Genomic DNA, 18597 nt, shown 5'->3' with positions numbered 1-18597 from the left:
GTTTCGCGGCTAGACAAGCTAACCGTTACTGTGGACTATGTTTTACTGTTATAAATGTCAAATAGCCTTTTTTCGAACAAAAGTGAACATTTCTCTCATATTTACAAACAAAACCATTTACAAAATATTTTTGCCTTTAAAATGCATAGAAAATTATTAAAATCATGATTATTGACACCATTGGAACAACAGGCGTAACATACACGTCACATAAAATTGTCGTTCACTTTGGGGTAAAGTGAAGGCTCAGTAAAGTTTTTTTTATGCTTCCTGAAAAAAAATACTAATTCGAATATGACCGGTTCTATTAGCAACCTCCGTAATTAGTTACTGTATTTACGTATAACGTATATAAAATAAGAGAAGTTATTATTGGAAATACAAATAAACTAATAATATGTCTATACGCAATATAAAGCGTTTATATTTTAAGCAATACTTAGGTATAGTAATTAGATTTACTTCTGTTATTTTATATAAGTTATTTTAATTATATTATAAAGGGGATGTTCGCTAAGAAGACGCCTATATACTTAATTGTATTTTCTAAACTCCGAACACTTTATAGTAGTCTATAGTCATTTCGATGAATGGGTAGCTAGTTCCATTCAAGAGAGCTTTCGCTTCGGCTCTGGGCCGAGAGAACGGGCAGCATCGCAGTCGGCTAATGCCACGCAACTTCAAGGCCACGTAACGCACGTATACAAGGTGTTTCAAAAATACGGGGCATAATGTCAGGTATGTATTTCCCACATTTAGACAATCAAAATAGTTCATTACAACATGTGTCCGGAAATGCTTCATTTCCGAGTTATGGCCTTCACAACATTGAAATTCACCGGAACGTTTTTCTTTCCGCAGGTCGTTGTCATTACAGAAGATGTTCAAAATGTCCACCTCCTGCTTGAATACAGACCTCACATCGATGTCTCATTGACCTGCGAACACGATCCCAAACTCCAGGAGTATTGCGGAGACGAATAAACCAATGATTTTAAATGGCCCCACAAGTAGAAATCGAGAGGGTTCAGATCAGGTGAGTGTGGAGGCCAAGCAATTGGGCCACCTCTACCTATCCATCGATCAGGAAACCTTCGATCCAAGTACCGGTGAGCCGTACGACTGAAGTGTGCAGGAGCGCCATCATGCAAGAAGTGAATGTGTTGACGATTGATAAGTGGAATGTCTTCTAAAACATGAGGTATGGTGTTTTCCAGGAAGTTTGTGTACGCCTGCCCCGTAAGTCTGTTTACAAGTACATGGGGTTGGTCCAACTAATCGATCACCAATGATACCGGCCCACATGTTGAGGGAGAACCGCACCTGGTGATGAGATGGAACAGTTGCACGTGGGTTTTCATACGCCCATACATGCTGATTGTGGAAATTTGTTATGCCATCTCGTGAGAACTGTGCTTCATCTGTAAATAATATTAAGGCAGGAAAGTTCGGATTTACACCACACTGCTGCAAGAACCACTGACAGAGCCTAACTCGTGCAGGGTAATCTGCTGGTGACAGGGCCTGTACACGTTGCAAATGATAAGGATACAATTGATACTCTTTCAACAGTCTCCAGACAGTCGTATGAGGAACATTGACTTGCAACGCTACCCTTCGTGTGCTGATAGGAGGAGTCATGTTTATAGCCTCCAGAATCTCCTCCTGTACTTCTGGAGTTGTAGATCTTGGTCATCCCCTTCCCAAACCAGGGGAGTTAAATTTTCCATACTCGCACAGACGGTAATAGAGACGTACAAATGTCTTCCGATCTGGACATTGTCGCTGTGGGTACCTCTCCTGGTACAAACGACGAGCCAGCGCAGCATTGCCGTCCGCCTTACCGTCCATGAAGTGTATCTTTGCCAGCTCTTGATTTGAATACACGTCGCACAGTCTAACGCCTGCTAAACACTGAATGTAACCTTCGCCTCGGAATGAACTGTCAGAGTGCCCTCTTAATGTTTCCTTTGACGGCAACGACCTGCGGAAAGAAAAACGTTCCGGTGACTTTCAATGTTGTGAAGGCCATAACTCGGAAATAAAGCATTTCCGGACACATGTTGTAATGAACTATTTTGATTGTCTACATGTGGGAAATACATACCTGAAATTTTTGTATTTTTGAAACACCCTGTATATCGCGCTATTTAGTTCCGTAGTAGCCTTCAGCATGCAGTGTGATAAGTCTTGTAAAGATCGAGATGTGTCGTGCAGTATGCAAGCATCTTAAAGCTCGAAACGTTTCCTTACTTTTTGAGTTCTTTTAAATGTATTTTGTGTGTAAGTGCATTAAATTATACTGTATTCTTTACCATAGTAAAATACCAGCCGAATATTTTACGCTAGTGCAAATAAATAATTTTTATTTATGACACCTCTGTGAAAACCGACTCATGTCCAGCAGTCTGTAGTCAATAGAGAGATTCCCTGGCGTTCTAGAGAAAGACAACATGCTCTTTGATTAAGAAAAATAAGATTGTTAAATGCTAGGATTCCTAAGCCAAAACGAAGGGTTCAAATTCAACGAAAACTCAATTAATTTGGTACATGGTTGAACTTTCTGCAAAAAAAAAAAACTCAACATCATGTTTCACAGGAAATATGGGTTCTAAAACCTCAGCCCATACAACTACTAACTATTAAGACTGAAACCTTACAGGTTGGCTATAGTCCAAGAATTAATGGCGGCATACGGTATTTGGCGAAATGAGGACAAGGATATGCCACAGATTACCTGACATTCGCATTACGTTCGGGGAAACCTCGGATAAAACCAAACCAGATAATCAACCCAACCAAGAATCGAACCCACGCCCGATCGCAACTCTGGAACAGCAGGCTATAGCAGTGAAAGGCGACGACATTTACCTGAGCGAAAACCTGTTTCCTGGCGAACTCACTTTATCTTCTAAAATTTAGCTGGACCCACAAAAAACACCTTACACCAGTGCTTTCCAAACTTTTTTATATGGCGACACACTAGCAAACTCAAAAAATTTAGTGGGTCACTTTATCCGTCAAATGAAAGTATCCCACACATTAATAGGGTACTTATACACCCTTCATAAAATGAATAAGATAAAACACATATTTCCAGTATTGTTAACATATTATATGAGACGAAAGAAAGATTTACATAGAGTTCTATGATGAGGAAAACACACTAATTTTCACCCTTGGTTTTTTGCGGCTCATATGTGCTTGGCGAATCTTACACATGTATTTTATATTTGAACAAATATGGAATAAATTCACTCGCATGTCTTCATCCAGCATTTTTAAACTGCCACGTTTCACAGTTGTGATGTTGGTCATCACAGAAAATCCTGTTTCGCAATAATACGTGGTTGAAAACTGCAACAAAACCTCAATAGCCCGTTTAGCAAGGTGCGGAAAATCTTCAAGTGAAATCCAGAATCTGTCAAAATCATCTCTGTGTTTAACTTCAAATTCCTATCATTTTTTAACTCTACCAATTCTTGTTCTTCTGCTAAGGAAAGTACAGTAACTTCAAATGACAAAAATTGATTTATTACCCAGTCATAAGCATTTTTGTTCAAATCTGGGAAATAACTTTCGAGTTTATCTGTCGCTAATGTCAGTTGTAAATTGAATTTTTGTTTTTCGAATCACAGTGAGGTGTAGGCTATTTCGGAACATTTCATAGCTGCCCCCTTTCACTTTCCGAGACCAAATTGCTAACTTGTCTCGTAAGGCAGATATTTTGTCTGTTGCAGTTAAGATATTCTCATCCTTACCTTGCAGACTAGAATTATACTTGTATACTACAACTATACGCACTTCTATGCGCCTGTCAAGGACACGTATCTACAAGGCAGCTAGATAAACAAGGGGTGACCAGCGATTTTCTTACTTCATTTCAGTTGTCATGAGCTAACAGCTCAAAATAATGAAATATACCAGACAGTTCGCGACACTCCATAAACCTTAAGGCGACACCCCAAGGTGTCGCGATACCCAGTTTGAAACCTCTGCCTTACACAGAAACGTAACTGATCTTGTCGAAATTTATTTATGACACATTACCATTCTTCCATTTTGCAACTCAGTTTGTGTTCGTATAGGTCATTTGTTAATTGAGTTGTCTACATAAACACAAATTAAATATTTAATACTGTAAACTAGCTCGTATGTAATTTAATCTGAAATATTTATGTGATTTAGGGGTATCGCTACTCCAAAAACTTATTCATGAAAATGTCGTAGTTAAGAATGTATCATCTTCCCCCCCCCCCGTAACATGTGAGAAAAGAACTCTCATTTCCTGAAGATACATTTTACTATTCTCATATTATTATTCCATTTCAGAAAAGGAACTGGATGGTTCAGTCATTGAAGTGTCGTGGGCAAGACCAATCAGCAAGAAAGCTCTCAGACAATATAAACACAGCCAAGCATTGCTCCGTCCTCAGAGGCCAGGAGGAGTTCCACATGGGATGGGAATGGCCTACGCCTACCAGACTCCTGTCTTGAACGCTTTCAATCATAGGTAAGAACTTAATCTCGAGAAACTGAAATATCCGCACTATAGCGTGTCCTGTGAAGTCCAGACTACACTTTCACCCGAATTTTGATCTTTATTTAGAAAGGAAATCACCTATGACGTAGAACGGTCTCGGAATTTATAATCAGTAGAGTCCTGCGTTTAGTTACCCAAAGCCTCCAAGCAACCCGCAACGTTCTAAGTTTGTATGAAGCTAGACCTACATATATTATGGTCTAGGTATGAAGTAGGTCTATAGCTTGACGGCATCCAATGCTACTTAAGGCAGTTCCTGTCTGCTGTTCTAGTAGTAGGCCTATATGGAAGTGAAATCTGGACTCTACCTGAAAGGGCAATAAAGATCTTAAATGCCTGGGAAAGGAAAGTACTACGAAAAATCTTTGGGCCTACTTATGAGCAAGGGTTTTGGCGGATCAGAACAAATGCCGAGTTATATGAATTATATAAAGATATAAAACTCAGAAGGTTAGAATGGCTGGGAGAACAATCGCACATCCAAAGCTCTACTAGATGGATTGCCAATAGGAAGAAGGAAAGTCGGACGACCTAAATTGAGATGGCTGGATGATGTTCAGGCTGACCTAACAAAAGTTGGAATAAGAAGATGAAGAACACGAGCATTAGACAGGAGTGATTGGTCGGAAGTTCTGAGGGAGGCTAAGGCTAAACTACAAGGGCCGTAAAGCCAATGCCAATGATGTCTGCTGTTCAGTGAACATACGAAAACAAAACAAAGCTAGGCGGTTGGAAATAAGTGCTACAATATAATAACTTGGTAGCGAGCACGTCATTAGGAAAGAAGAAAATATATTTTATCAGAAAGAAGGAAACATTTTTCATTTGAAACACTTAAAATTTTAGTCATTGATTGCAATTTGTAGAGATTCGTGAAGCTCTGGCTTTGTGCTGAAATTTATAATTTTTTAATTTGTTAATTCCAAACTTTAATTAGGTCTGAAGTATCTTGATGCCTTTTACTTATTTTGAAATTCAGAGACAAATTCCGGGCGCCAGGCAGCCATGGCGACTAAAAAATTTTATGTCGCGCCAGAATTAAATTAAAGAATTTTTAAGACTTCTATTTGTTTTATGTCAATACGATTAATGTATCTATATAATGTTATCAAAAGCAGATGTAGGAAGAAATTCGAATGAGCTTTTTAAATTAATATCGTTACACCTGTTGCGCATCTCAAAATTTAGGTATGGACGAGTCTCGCTTTACAATAGCTGTTTCTCGCGAATTAGGTTTTTTCTTGTTTACTTGTTTTTTTGTGAATTTGACAATTTTTTTTGGGTCAAATGCAACCTTTTTACGAATATTACTGAATCGTACATTCATTGATCACGAAATTCCATTACTTTATTTTCGACAATGAAACATTCAAAATAAGAACGAAAATGGGTTTTTTCTTTCATGTTTTATCATATGGAAAAGCATGGCTGCTGATGTGAGAAATGGAAATCTGTGTGTCCCACATGTGCAATGCTTAGGCTCGTTACACACACACACACACACACACACACACACACAAAGAAGAAATGCGTAAAAGATATTTAATAAATTTTCAGCAAGAGTACGCAACGAAAACTAAGAAATAATGTGTTTTGATAATTCGGCAGTTAAGCGGCCTATCATTGTGTGCAAACAAACATTGGCCTAATGTTTTTTTCATATATTCACGAGACACTTTTCGTCTATATTCAGCGCATTTCGAACTGTCGAATCAAGGTCAAGCAACGAACTGCATTTGCCACCTGTGCTTAACTCAATCCTGGACCATTCTCAACTAAAGTCAGCTGGGACAGCCGGGATTACCAGTGCTTTAGGTAGTTAGTTGGTGGGGTTTAAAAAGGGCGCGTCAGCTGCTATGGCTATTTGCGCCCCTATCAGTACTTCAGTTCACAGTTCAATTCAATGACTCGTACGTGATTTTTACGTTTGTACGTGACCTTGATCCGCCAGTTCGAAATGCGCTGAGTATAGTGCAGGTGTGTGCTGCATTACTTCAGCCTACGTTTGAGGAGTGGGGATGGATACAAATCACAGTATGTGGCAATGGCGGATTTCTTCATTTATCTGTTACCAGTGGCTATTTATTTATCGAATTATCTGCATAATTAATATATATTTACACAGAATTATTCCATGAAAAATTTCTCTACAGTTACTTTTTAAAATATAACAAAATCAACATTTGTTTTAAAATGAATTTAATGCATGTTACTTTCTTCAGTGATCCAGTGTATAATGCTTCTTATAATATAGCATTTGATATACTAATGAACTGTTATTAACTAATTACAGTATTAATTACGTCGTTCCTATATCAATTCAATAAATAATTCACCGTAAAGAACTTGGTTTAGGTCTACATATGTGTATAATAATAAGAAATAATTGTACATCTTGATTACACAACTGAATTCTGAAGATGACTCATAATAGGTCGAAACATGTAAACCGGTACGACAGAATTTAACACAAAGTCTTATAATACATATTCCGAAATAATTGTGTTTAACCATTATTATTATTATTATTATTATTATTATTATTATTATTATTATTATTATTATTATTCCCTAATGCTCATCGACTGGAGTCAACTTCCAAATCTGGCGTTACATTTGATAGTCACACATAATTGTGCCAAATGTTTTTGTCCCATATACATATCCTGTACTTTGATTTCACAAGGTCATCTACATCTACGCATACATAAATTCTATGTAACAGGCAAAGGAACTCTAACATAATAATAATAATAATAATAATAATAATAATAATAATAATAATAACGCATGTAGAGCTAACCTTTAAATCAGAATATTGGAAGTAACATGTAGTAAAATGGCGATGTATAACCTTGCAGCAAATGAGGCATGTAATATTTCTTTCATATTCCATTGCAAATGGAAATTTCTTTCCTTATATTCTACACGGAATAACATGACTTAAATACAGACATTGCGAAAGTAAAAGCGCCACTGATACCATTGTTCCTTTGCAGGGGCTAAGGGAGGAAAAATTATGTCTTACAGTGCTCAATGCTCACAACTCACTAAATGAACATGCCTGATGTAATGTGTAACGACCTTACTAAGGCCGTGTCTCAAAGCTCAAGTCCAAACTACACACTAGTGACTAGCAACTAGGTGACTTGTAAACTACACACTAGGGAGCTTTGGAAACGTATGCTTGAAACATGGCCTTCTTCATAGACTATTTTTCTAAAAACCATGACATCAAGGTGCAGCACTGAATTAAGAAGGCAGTGTCCTAATGCAGTTTCATTACGAGTTATGTGGCAAAGGTAAGGACTTAATATATTACAATAATGTTTAAAACATTGTACAGAAGGTACTAACAATGTCAGTGTTCAAAGTTAACGTGTTATTCTACGTTATATTTACATTATTTCACTTCCAAAGTATTTTCAGATTTCATAACCCCAATTGTTGATGAGATATCCATGTTTGTTTAGTGAACAAGTCAACAATCGAGCAAGCATTTTCGATTACTAGCTACTACGGACTTCATTGCTATGCACTATGTAGCTTTGGATCATAACTTCAGACGTCATATCCGGCTATTTAGTCAACAATCTAGTTCACTTCAGCTGAAAATGTAGCTTTGAGACACGGCCTAATACCGGGGAAACGTACAGGGGAATGAGTGTTATATTACCAAATTTTTAAAAGTGATTTTCATGTTCATATTCAAACTTTTTCTTCACGATTTACGTGTTTAAATACCGACTAAACGACTTTTTTTTTCACGATTTAATATGAAAGACACACGGAAAATGGGGGATTATAGTCCCCCCCCCCCAGATATTGCGTTGCTGGCACCATCTGGACATTATCATGAGGACTTTCATTTGATCAAGGCAAACTAGGAAAAAGGAGCTCCTTTTAAGACATAGAATGCATTTGAAATTTTTCCATACAGACGAAGAATAGGTTCATTACATCGATTAAAATGCTCTCCTGTAAAATTTAATGAATGTTCATGAGCCCCCTTTTCCCGGTGTACCCTTCATATTTAAATAACGACTTTTTTTACGAATTACAGTAGTTTTATTTACCGGCTTTGATGTATTTTATTCATGGAAGTGAGAGGCTGGACAAATATGGAAGGCCGTTGTTAAAGAGGCCAGTGTTCTAGCGCCAAACGACGATGATGATGATGATGATGATGTATTTTATTCATCACTTTATGATGGCCTTACTTATACCCTTTTCCTCGTCCACTCTTCAGTTGACACAACTGGTGAAGCAACTGTTCAAGAAAAATTTTCATGTGACCCAACTTCAAATTATGTCAGACCAAATTTATATTTATATATTTTACACGGGCTGTTCAATGTAGTGTGATGTATTTATTTTTGTTACTTTATTACAGCTTTCAACCTGTTCATTCCGTTCCGGCTCCTACTGGTTGGAAACCCTACAAATACATTGCCTTACCAGTAAATGTTCCTGGAATGAAATACGACTATAAAGCCACCGAGGTACGTTCTGTAATATGTATTGCAAGTTGTTACATGTACCTACATTCAATAACATTGTTTTACGCATGAACAAACTTTAACAATAACATTGGAAATATAACTGGACGAAAGAAGGAAGAGATAGGCCTTTAAATTACTGTATGCTATGTGTTATGTCTATATAATTCATAAGCGCACTTTCGTACTGAAACATATATTAATAAAATGACTCTCTTTCAAATTGTTCCATTATTTATACCTATCCCAGAAAATTCATACTTGCTATTGAAAACAACTATATTATTAAAAGGTTTCTGTCATAAACTAAGTTAAGGCTGGTTCAGAATAAACCGGGAACGGAAACTACAACGAAAACGGAAATATTGTTAAAATAAATATATTTAAATGTGAGCAATCAATATTAACTGTCGTGAATGCTCACATTTAAATACGTTTCTCGTTGTCGTTTCCGTTCCCGATTTATTGTAAACCAGCCTTTACCATTATACACTGTATCCGTTTTACATTTTCCACAATAGCGGAAGTAGAATTGAAGCGGCAATGCACAGCGCAGCTGCCCATTCTCGGCCCTCTTAGCTCTCACAAGCAAACATTCTCATGGAGCAGATAAAAAAGTTATTTTTTTTTTTCCTTCCATCATGTTAATAATATCAAAACAAGTGCTTGTATAAATTTTGGCCACTCGAGCTCAATTACGAGGGCCGTAAAAAATAAGTTTCCCTGGGGCCATTACAGAAAGAAAACACAATTTCATTGGAAAAATTTATTGGAAAAGATACAACTGTTGAGCTATTTTCAACACGAATTGAGACATTTGTCATAACATGGGATCCACAGAGAGATGCAGATAGCTGCCACACACTGGTTTCGAACCCAAGTGGCAGACTTCTACGACACAGAGATACAAAAACTGATCCCACGGTATATCAAATGCATCGATTCCGGTGGGGAATACATTGAAAAATAGCTCAACAAGTGCTGTAGCTGTTTCAATAAATCTTTCCATGAAATTGCTTTCTTTTTCTGTAAACGGCCCCCAGGGAAACTTTTTTTGTACGGCCCTATTATTTGCGCTCAATTGGCAAAAATTTGTATAAGCACTTGTTTTGACATTATTAACATCGTGGAAGAAAAAAAAAAAAGCTATCTGTCCCCATGAGAATGTTTGCTTGTCAGTTATAAGCAGAGGTAGAAAGTTCGTACCGAAAGGGTTACGTTTTGTGACTATATATCTACCGAATAAACAATAGTAACGCAGCTTTAAACGCAATAAACCAGCAAAACAAATCTGTACAGTCAGATGATAACCAAACTTGTCTTTATGCTAATGATCCATGGCCTTATAATAAGAAATAAAAGGAACAAATAATATTGTCCAAGAAAGCGATAATTGGCAATTAGAATCTCGTAATTTTCAATATAAAATAATTTACCCATATGTATAAGAATAACAAACAAATGTATAATTATATGCACCTAGACTTGTTACAATGAATAATAATTAGACTTCGTTGAATTGCCACACGCAGCATGCAATCAGGTTGCCGATATACGGTAGTATAGAGGAGGTGAGCGACCGCCCAGTCTCGTAGTATAAGCAGTTCATGTTAAGAGTTGTGACTGGTCCAAATAGATAGAGCAGCTACAGCTAATGTATACCTATGTAAGCACTTGTTTTTGCATTACTGTGGTTGGAATAGTCAAAGCTTAACATGTGTTCAGTGTAGACAAGAATTCAATCAAACATGCTACAATGAGTGTGTTGCTGTTCCAAACAATTTCCCCTGGAATACTCCCCCAACCAGTCTTGACCACGTTGAGAAACGTGGTTGGATGCTGTTGATTATTATGCAGAATATTACGGCAAAATAATGGAGGTAATTGATACATTGGATAGAACAGACAGTTCCGCTGTTGCAGCTGTAAAATCATTGCCTTCTGAACAGCTATTGGAAGATATTCTGTTCATTGATTCTAATTTTAAAATCGTGTCCAAAAGCATCACCTGTTAGATTCGTCTAAACTACAACTCTCAGAAACCCTTAATATAGCGGATAAAGTATCACAAACTGTTATCCAAAATAACAATTCATTAATTTCAGATAAAGTGAAATGTAAGTTGAGAAATATTATTGCTAAAAATTCTGCCTATTCACAATTTCGTATTATAAATTATGTACTATCAGGTCACGATAAGACATCTGAAGTTGATGTAGTAAAAAGTAGTGACTTTCCGTTCTTCAAAAATGCACCTATTATATCGTGTGATGCAGTGGCGTATACTGGTTTAAGGGTCTGGGCTACCACTGACCCTATTATTACACAAAATATATTTTAAAAACCCAATAATAAAATTCCTTACCTATTTATATGTGAATTCCAGACATCTTGATTGGGACGAAAATAATTTGATGACTTCGTCATTGAAATTACAGTTGGGCCGCTTGCGAAGATTCTGTAGAAATGACTTTTCAATGGACATCAGTGCCAAGCCGGATAAACGTTCTTGTGTATGAGTTGATCTACAGTAGGATTTTATTCCCTTCAACGCAGAAAATGTTCTTTCTACCGATGCTGACGTAGCTGGTATTGTCACAATTAATGTTGCCAATTTAAGGACTTCAGGAATAACTTGGTTCAGCTGGTTTTCATATATGGCAGATAATATTTCATGGATAGGTTTGTTCGAAAAATCAAAGACTTCTGCTGAATATATTACACTTAATTCATTTTTCAAACGTACTTGATCAAAGTGACTGTTATAGGACTGAAATAATTTGTTTAGTGCCTCATTCGGGAAGTTTTCTCTATAAGCAGAAAATTTTTGAGAATCCAGAAGATGTGTGAACTGAAGCTTTCCATAATCAGAAAATCTGTCAGTAATTTCCATGTGCATACGATCTAGTATGCTGTAGTACAGCTGCCTGTATTTCAGTTCATCATCTCCTTTTCTTCGCTTTAATGGTGGTTCCATTGTATTGGCTGAAGAATTTTCATTTTCCATATTACTCCATATGGATGGAAACCCACTACGTCTGAACTTGGATATACTGTAGTATTTTTTAACTTTGATACCTCTTGCAAGCAGTATGCTATGTCTAGACTTTTTGTCTGAAGAATATTGTAGAGCACATCTGTATGTGCGAACACTCTAACATAGATTTCAAGAAGAAATATATTCTGAAACTGTGTGAAAAAATACAAATATTCTTGAGCCTGCACAATTACATCATAATCCCAGTTTTCTTCAGAGTCATTACAAATGATATTTTCAAAGAAAGCAGTCAGTTGTTCTCTGTATTCCTTTACTGTATTTACAAGCCGAGATGTAAAATTCCATCTAGTTGGTGCTACTTTTGGGAGTTTCTTTTTCATAAATTCCTTGAGTTTTCTGATCTTTTAGGAGATGATGAGAAAAATGCAGCTAAACCCGACAGTGTTTTGAAAAAAATGCGGCATTCTTGAATGGATAAAGTAGTTTGTTGCAAAACTAAATTGAGAACATGGCTGTAACAATGGACAAATAGTGCTTGAGGATACTTTTCTTGAACTTTTGTTTTTAAGCCATTAATATTTCCCGCCATAACTGAAGCACCATCGTATGTCTGTGCAATTAACTTATTGCCGACATTGTATTCTGCTATAACACCTTCCACATGCTGAAACAAAGCAGCAGCAGTTTTGCCCGAACTGACATTTGTGAATCGTATAAACCGTTCTTGAACATTGGCAGTACTGTCGACGTATCTTAAAACAGTGGACAACTGACTCTGATTAGAGCAGTAACTTGTTTCATCAACAATAATGGCCACAAAAGGTGCTTCTTCTATTTCAGATTTTATGTTCTTTATCATAACCCCACTTATAGCAAATATTAAGTCATTCTGAATTGCGAGAGAAGTACCACGGAATACTGTTGAACTCTCAAGATGATTGGCCAGTAAATGGTCAAATTCACTTAAGGAACTTAAATATTAAATATAATTTCCTCTATTGTCTGATTCCACACTCTCATTATGACCCCGAAAAGCCAATTCTTGTTTTCCTAGAAAGCAGACTGCGTTAATAAGACGCAGTAAAATCTCCCGATTTTTTTTCGCAAGAGCATTGTGTTGGGAGATGTGTAGAGCTTTTTGCTTATCTAGCTGTAAATCAATTCTTGTCTTCCCAAAGTTTGCAAAGTTCATGCTACTATAAATATGAGCTTTTGATTTGTAGTGTTTTAGGACTGCCGTTCGAAGGGAGTTCATATTAGAAAACCCCTCTTTTGACCACACATTAGTTTCGTGGCTAAATAAAAAACATGGCCAGCAAAATAGTTTAGACAGTTTAGAACTATCACACAACCAATTCCACTTACCATATGATGTTGAAGTGAGATGGCGTGTGTACTCACGCTGTTTTTCTTTTACGTCCATGGACAAATTTAACTCAGGAGTTGGTCTTTCCATTTTCACAATTTCAACTTTCTTGTTGTATGTACGACGGTTAAAAGGCACTTTTAATAAATCTTCTATTACACAGTCATTTTCAACACAAACCTCTCCAGAAACTTGTTCTGCCATATTTTTCACAATATCACTTAAATGGGAAATTAAAAACTTAATAATTCACAATTATATAACTCTTAGACACTCGAACAAATCACAAATTTAAAATACTGCACTGCAAGAACACAATCACATTAATGAGCTAGCGTACTAAGCGTATTGTTGCTTCGCGCCTTCGAAGAAACAGATCACGAGAGCGGCAATTCACCCGGCCTACACTGCACGATAGAAACAGAAGGGAGCGGGGGACGGGCAGTTGTGCGATGTGAGCGGAATGGTCACAGGCTACCCCTCGTAGCAGCGGTTTCTCCAGTGATGCCGCCTTCACAACTTGTTTCTTTTCGAGAGCAGAGAGTGCATATAAATCTAACAATTACTTTAATTTTAATTACTGTGGTAAAACTTATACGGTAATACAAAATAATTACATTATGTTATATTATAAACTTTTTCTTTTGTAATTTCCTTCGGCTACCACCGATAGCCCCGGTAGTCCGCAAAATACGCCCCTGGTTGATGTCGAATGCACAGTTTCCCTGGAAAAGGATGAGACGATTGAATATTCCTAAGTCTCAGATGTAAGACACTGCGCATGATCGGAGACCAGAGCACTGATACACAAGATAACGAATATTGAGTTACTTAAATTCAGGCTATTTGGTTTGTTACTACCATCGTTCCGAAATTCACTTCAAAAACTGCAAAAAATATGATAATATTACGTAAATGAAAGGTAAATATATACATAAATCATGTAGTTAAATCGACAATGGACCTGCATGACTAGATCGACACTCCTCACAGAAAGGAACGCTTTCATGTCGTTTCAATAGCTCAGACGGTAAGACTTCTGCATGTTGTGTAGAAGAGTGCGAGTTCGATTCTTAGTCTACACAACGATTTTTTTTTTGTCTACATAACGTTGAAATAGAGTTTTACAAAGTCCTGAGATTAAGTGTTAATGATCGCAAACAATACAAAATTACAAATTATAATATTATAAACGTTAATCTAATGAATGCATTTACACCATTATATATATATATATATATATATATATATATATATATATATATAAAACTAACAATAAGAATGAAATGAAAAAAAAAATATTCGTAAGCCACACAGACACACATTTCCCAAGGTTTAGAGTCCTAGCACTGTTGCAGTTATTGACTAATTACATATATTAATACTGATTATTAAATGCATCTGTTAAGTAACCAATTGCAGTATCTTTTGCAAAATCTTGAATTTTTAAGTTGTCAATAATATTTCTGTACTATATACTATAATACGTTAAAAGACATCCATTTTTGAATCTTGCGTACACCACTTTTAACACTTGAATATAATTAATTGATGAACTAGTGGACTTACTCGTGTTAAATATGAAATATTCGTCCGGCTTACAGCTGTTTCAGTGCATCTAGTAGGCTCTGATGATGGTGCGTGATGCACTGAAACAGCTGTAAGCCGGACGAATATTTCATATTTAACACGAGTAAGTCCACTAGTTCATCAATTAATTACGTTAAAAGAATTTGCAATATATTTGAGATCCTCTACTTTATAATCATTGGTTTTAATGAAAAAATATTTTCTTTCTTAGGATATCTACAAGTTTAAATGTAATAATATTCCGAATAGGTTTAATTGTATTATCTGAATTTTGTACTTTTCTATTCAAATATATTCTATTTCCCTCTTTCATAATTTTTGATAAATTACACTGTACTTCTTGCAGTATTTAAGAACATGAGGATGATCATTACATTGCAACACATTACATATAATTTCTTCTTTTTTAATACATGAGATTTTGAAGTCCCTGCGTTATCTACATGTTTTTACTTTTGAATTTTTTCACAACATTGAGTGGAGAACATCCACTGAAGTGATTATGAAATTAAGTGAAAAATTCAATACATTTACTCTTAATATCAGTAGTACCAGTATCATATACGTTTTTCCAATATTCATTTTGTAGACATAAATGTGAATAATCACTAGATACAGCATTTACGATCCTTTCTTAATTTTTAAATTAATATTTTGAAATTGTTCAGTAACATTGGAAACACTTAGGATTTGTGTATCATGTTCAGACAAACTATTGATTTTAGTTCTGTCGAATAGGAATTCAGTCTAATTCTGTGTACAAAACATTTATCAATGGCTGTGCTACTTCAGCTTGTATGCTGTGGGAAAATGACTCTGCGACTAAGGTTTCCAGTTTCAAGGAGTGAATTTAATTTACTTTTACGGAAAAGTTCCGAGAGATAATCTATGTTTATGTCACTACAGATCACAAATTCCATATGAGATTTCTAAAGTCTTTTCTTTACAAATTCAATGTTGGCTACAAATATTAATAAATAATGTAAGAAATATGAATGATTGTAGTTACAAGTCTGATTTACATTATAAAAAGCAAGAAGTTACATTCCTCCGCAAGATTCGAACTTTCGATGATGGTTTTGTCGTCCAACGCACAACCACGGACCTATTCAATGTTTATGTTAATAACCTACAATTTAGCTGCAGCAATGTGGTGTCATAACTTTGGGTTTGTTTACTTAATGTAATTAGATTTAATTTGATTAGTTTCGCAACAATTGGACTTCCCATTATATCCTGTTATTTAGATGTTTAATTTAGGGTTGATTTATTAACTCTTACTATGCAAGATTCCTGTTACTTCAATAATTCTGTATCACGTTAAATAGTCATTGTCTACACTAAAGTATTATCGCCATCCCTCATTTCTCATCGTAATGGCGAACCGACGTGACATGAGACAGCGATTTATAGCTCTAGTTGAGGCTGAATATGGGGCTAGATCTGCTGGCCGTTTGGTTGGTGTTCCTGGTGGGTTCATCGTTACCAAAATTTAGGGGAGGTCGAAAATCGCCCTATTCCTGGGCGTTCGCGGATTTCTTCATTGGAAGAGGATGCTCTCTTATTCGAGACAGTTCGACAGGACCCCTTTCTGACTGCTAACGAAATAAGAGCAGCATCTAACTTTCCCGGCTCTTCACAGACTGTGATCAGCAGGTTGAGGAACCGCGGTATTAGGAGCCGGAGGGCTGCGCAAATGGAAATATTGGGGGAAGCACAAGCTGTCGACCATCTTGCCTTCGCTACCAACCGAGTGGATTTCGATGGGAGAAATGTAATTTTCTCCGACGAAACAACCATCTCGAGTGATTACGAAGGTCCTGTCCGTGTCTATCGTGAGGATAGTCTCCGACATGACCGGCACTATGTGCACCGACGTGAAAGATCGGGGCGCTTTAGCATATCGTGTTAGGGGTGGATGTCTTACGATGGACCTGGCGTTATAGAACGCATCGATGGCCGGGTTTAATGCGGGAACTTACGAGCACATTCTGGAAAATATATTCCTTCCCTCCGCCCGAGAACGTTTTCCCGAAGGAACATTGCTGTTTCAGCAGGATAACCATCCCGTACACTATGCTGCAAGCATTCAAAGATGGTGTCAAAGGAGACCCGAGATCGAAATCATTAATTGGCCTCCGAAGTCACCTGATTTGAATGTCATCGAAAATTGGCCGGAATTGAAAAAGAGAAGGATAGCCACCTATGCCCATCGACGCCCTCGAAATCGAGACGAATTGTGGATCAAGTTGTTGACACCTGGGAAGATCTCGCCGGGGACAGAACTTATTGCACAATATCGTGACATCCATACCGGATCGACTTAGAGCTGTAATAGAAGCTGATGGCATGAGGATAAGATTTTAAGTTAACAGGTCTCTTTTTGTTTCTTATGATTTTTGTTTGAGGAAGAATACTTTGAACTTCCAAGTAAGATTTATTTTTTTTTGACGAGGTTCAGCCCACTTGTAAGACCCAGAAATTGGGCATAAATTATTCCATATTTTTCGACAAATTAGACTGTCGAGGAACTCTGAACAAATTAATTACACCTCAATAAAAAAAAAGTTTTACCCGGGATCGAACACGAGACGTTTCGGTTATACAGTGGAACCGACACGCTACTATATGAGCTAACGAGACAAGACAGTGACAGCAGCAGTCCAGAATGTAGATCCCTTAGCAGGCATTTGCCATTCGGTACAGTGAAGCAATGATATTTTGTGACTCGAGCTATGTTGTGAAATCCTGGCTTTAAATGGCAGTCTTCTTCGTGATCCTTATTTTGGTCCTTGTCCTTGTTGTGGTCCTTGTAACAATTCTTGTACTATTTGTCATGTTACGTATCGTTACGTCGATATCGAGTGAACCGCGCTGTAGAACTTTAACTTCCGACGACCAAGAATCGTCTCATTCTTTTTCAGGGTAACTGTACATTTTCGCAATATAAAAACTGTTTAAGTAACCATCGTAGTAGGTTCACTTTGCAATCGCTCAAAATGTACGTAACCACTGCAATGCACATATTCAAGGATGATGTGAATATATTACATTAAATTTTAGGAGTTAATGTATCTCAGTATAAAATAAGTGTGTATTTACATGTTTAGATATTTCCTATTTCAAAGATCATTCATTATATTTCTTGAATGCAGGATACAGGTTTTATTGTAACCGCAGTATACTGTTCAGTGTTTACATTAGAGGCATACTTCACCCGTTGCACGACCCCTTCTCATACAGTCTATACCGCGTGCGTAGTAAACCTTACGATTCTCGCGGCAATTCCACGAAGTCTAATAATAATGTACAGTACAGTACATTTTCAGTTATCAAAAGTACTCTGCAATGTTCAGAAAAATAGTATTTTTACCCTAGAAATGTTCGTTATGTCACATGACGTAACTGGAGCAAATCTGAAATATTATTCAGTACTTCTTATTGTATCACCAAATGGACAACAGCTTTGTGAATATAATAGTGCATTTCATATATGGCACATCACATTAAACGCATAATTCGTTTCAAGAATATTTCTCATTGCTTTAATGACTATTGGAACTTCTGCGAATTGGTAAACATATCTGAACAATAAATTATT

The 18597-nt window shown here is 36.7% G+C and overlaps 1 protein-coding gene across 1 annotated transcript in view; it reads left to right on the top strand.

Moving 5' to 3' along the window:
- The window catches only part of LOC138707780 (probable RNA-binding protein 46), a 128008-nt gene that overhangs the window by 86989 nt on the left and 22422 nt on the right, over nucleotides 1–18597 (top strand). Inside the window, exons 3-4 of the mRNA XM_069837683.1 lie at nucleotides 4333–4513; nucleotides 8937–9045. Coding sequence (XP_069693784.1) covers nucleotides 4333–4513; nucleotides 8937–9045 — 290 coding nt within the window. The remainder of the gene's footprint in view (nucleotides 1–4332; nucleotides 4514–8936; nucleotides 9046–18597) is intronic.

The sequence above is a fragment of the Periplaneta americana genome, chromosome 10 (assembly GCF_040183065.1).
Source record: "Periplaneta americana isolate PAMFEO1 chromosome 10, P.americana_PAMFEO1_priV1, whole genome shotgun sequence".
NCBI classification, from domain to species: Eukaryota; Metazoa; Arthropoda; class Insecta; order Blattodea; family Blattidae; genus Periplaneta; species Periplaneta americana.
Note: the sequence above shows the minus strand (reverse complement) of the source record. Positions and strands in the feature narration are given on the sequence as shown.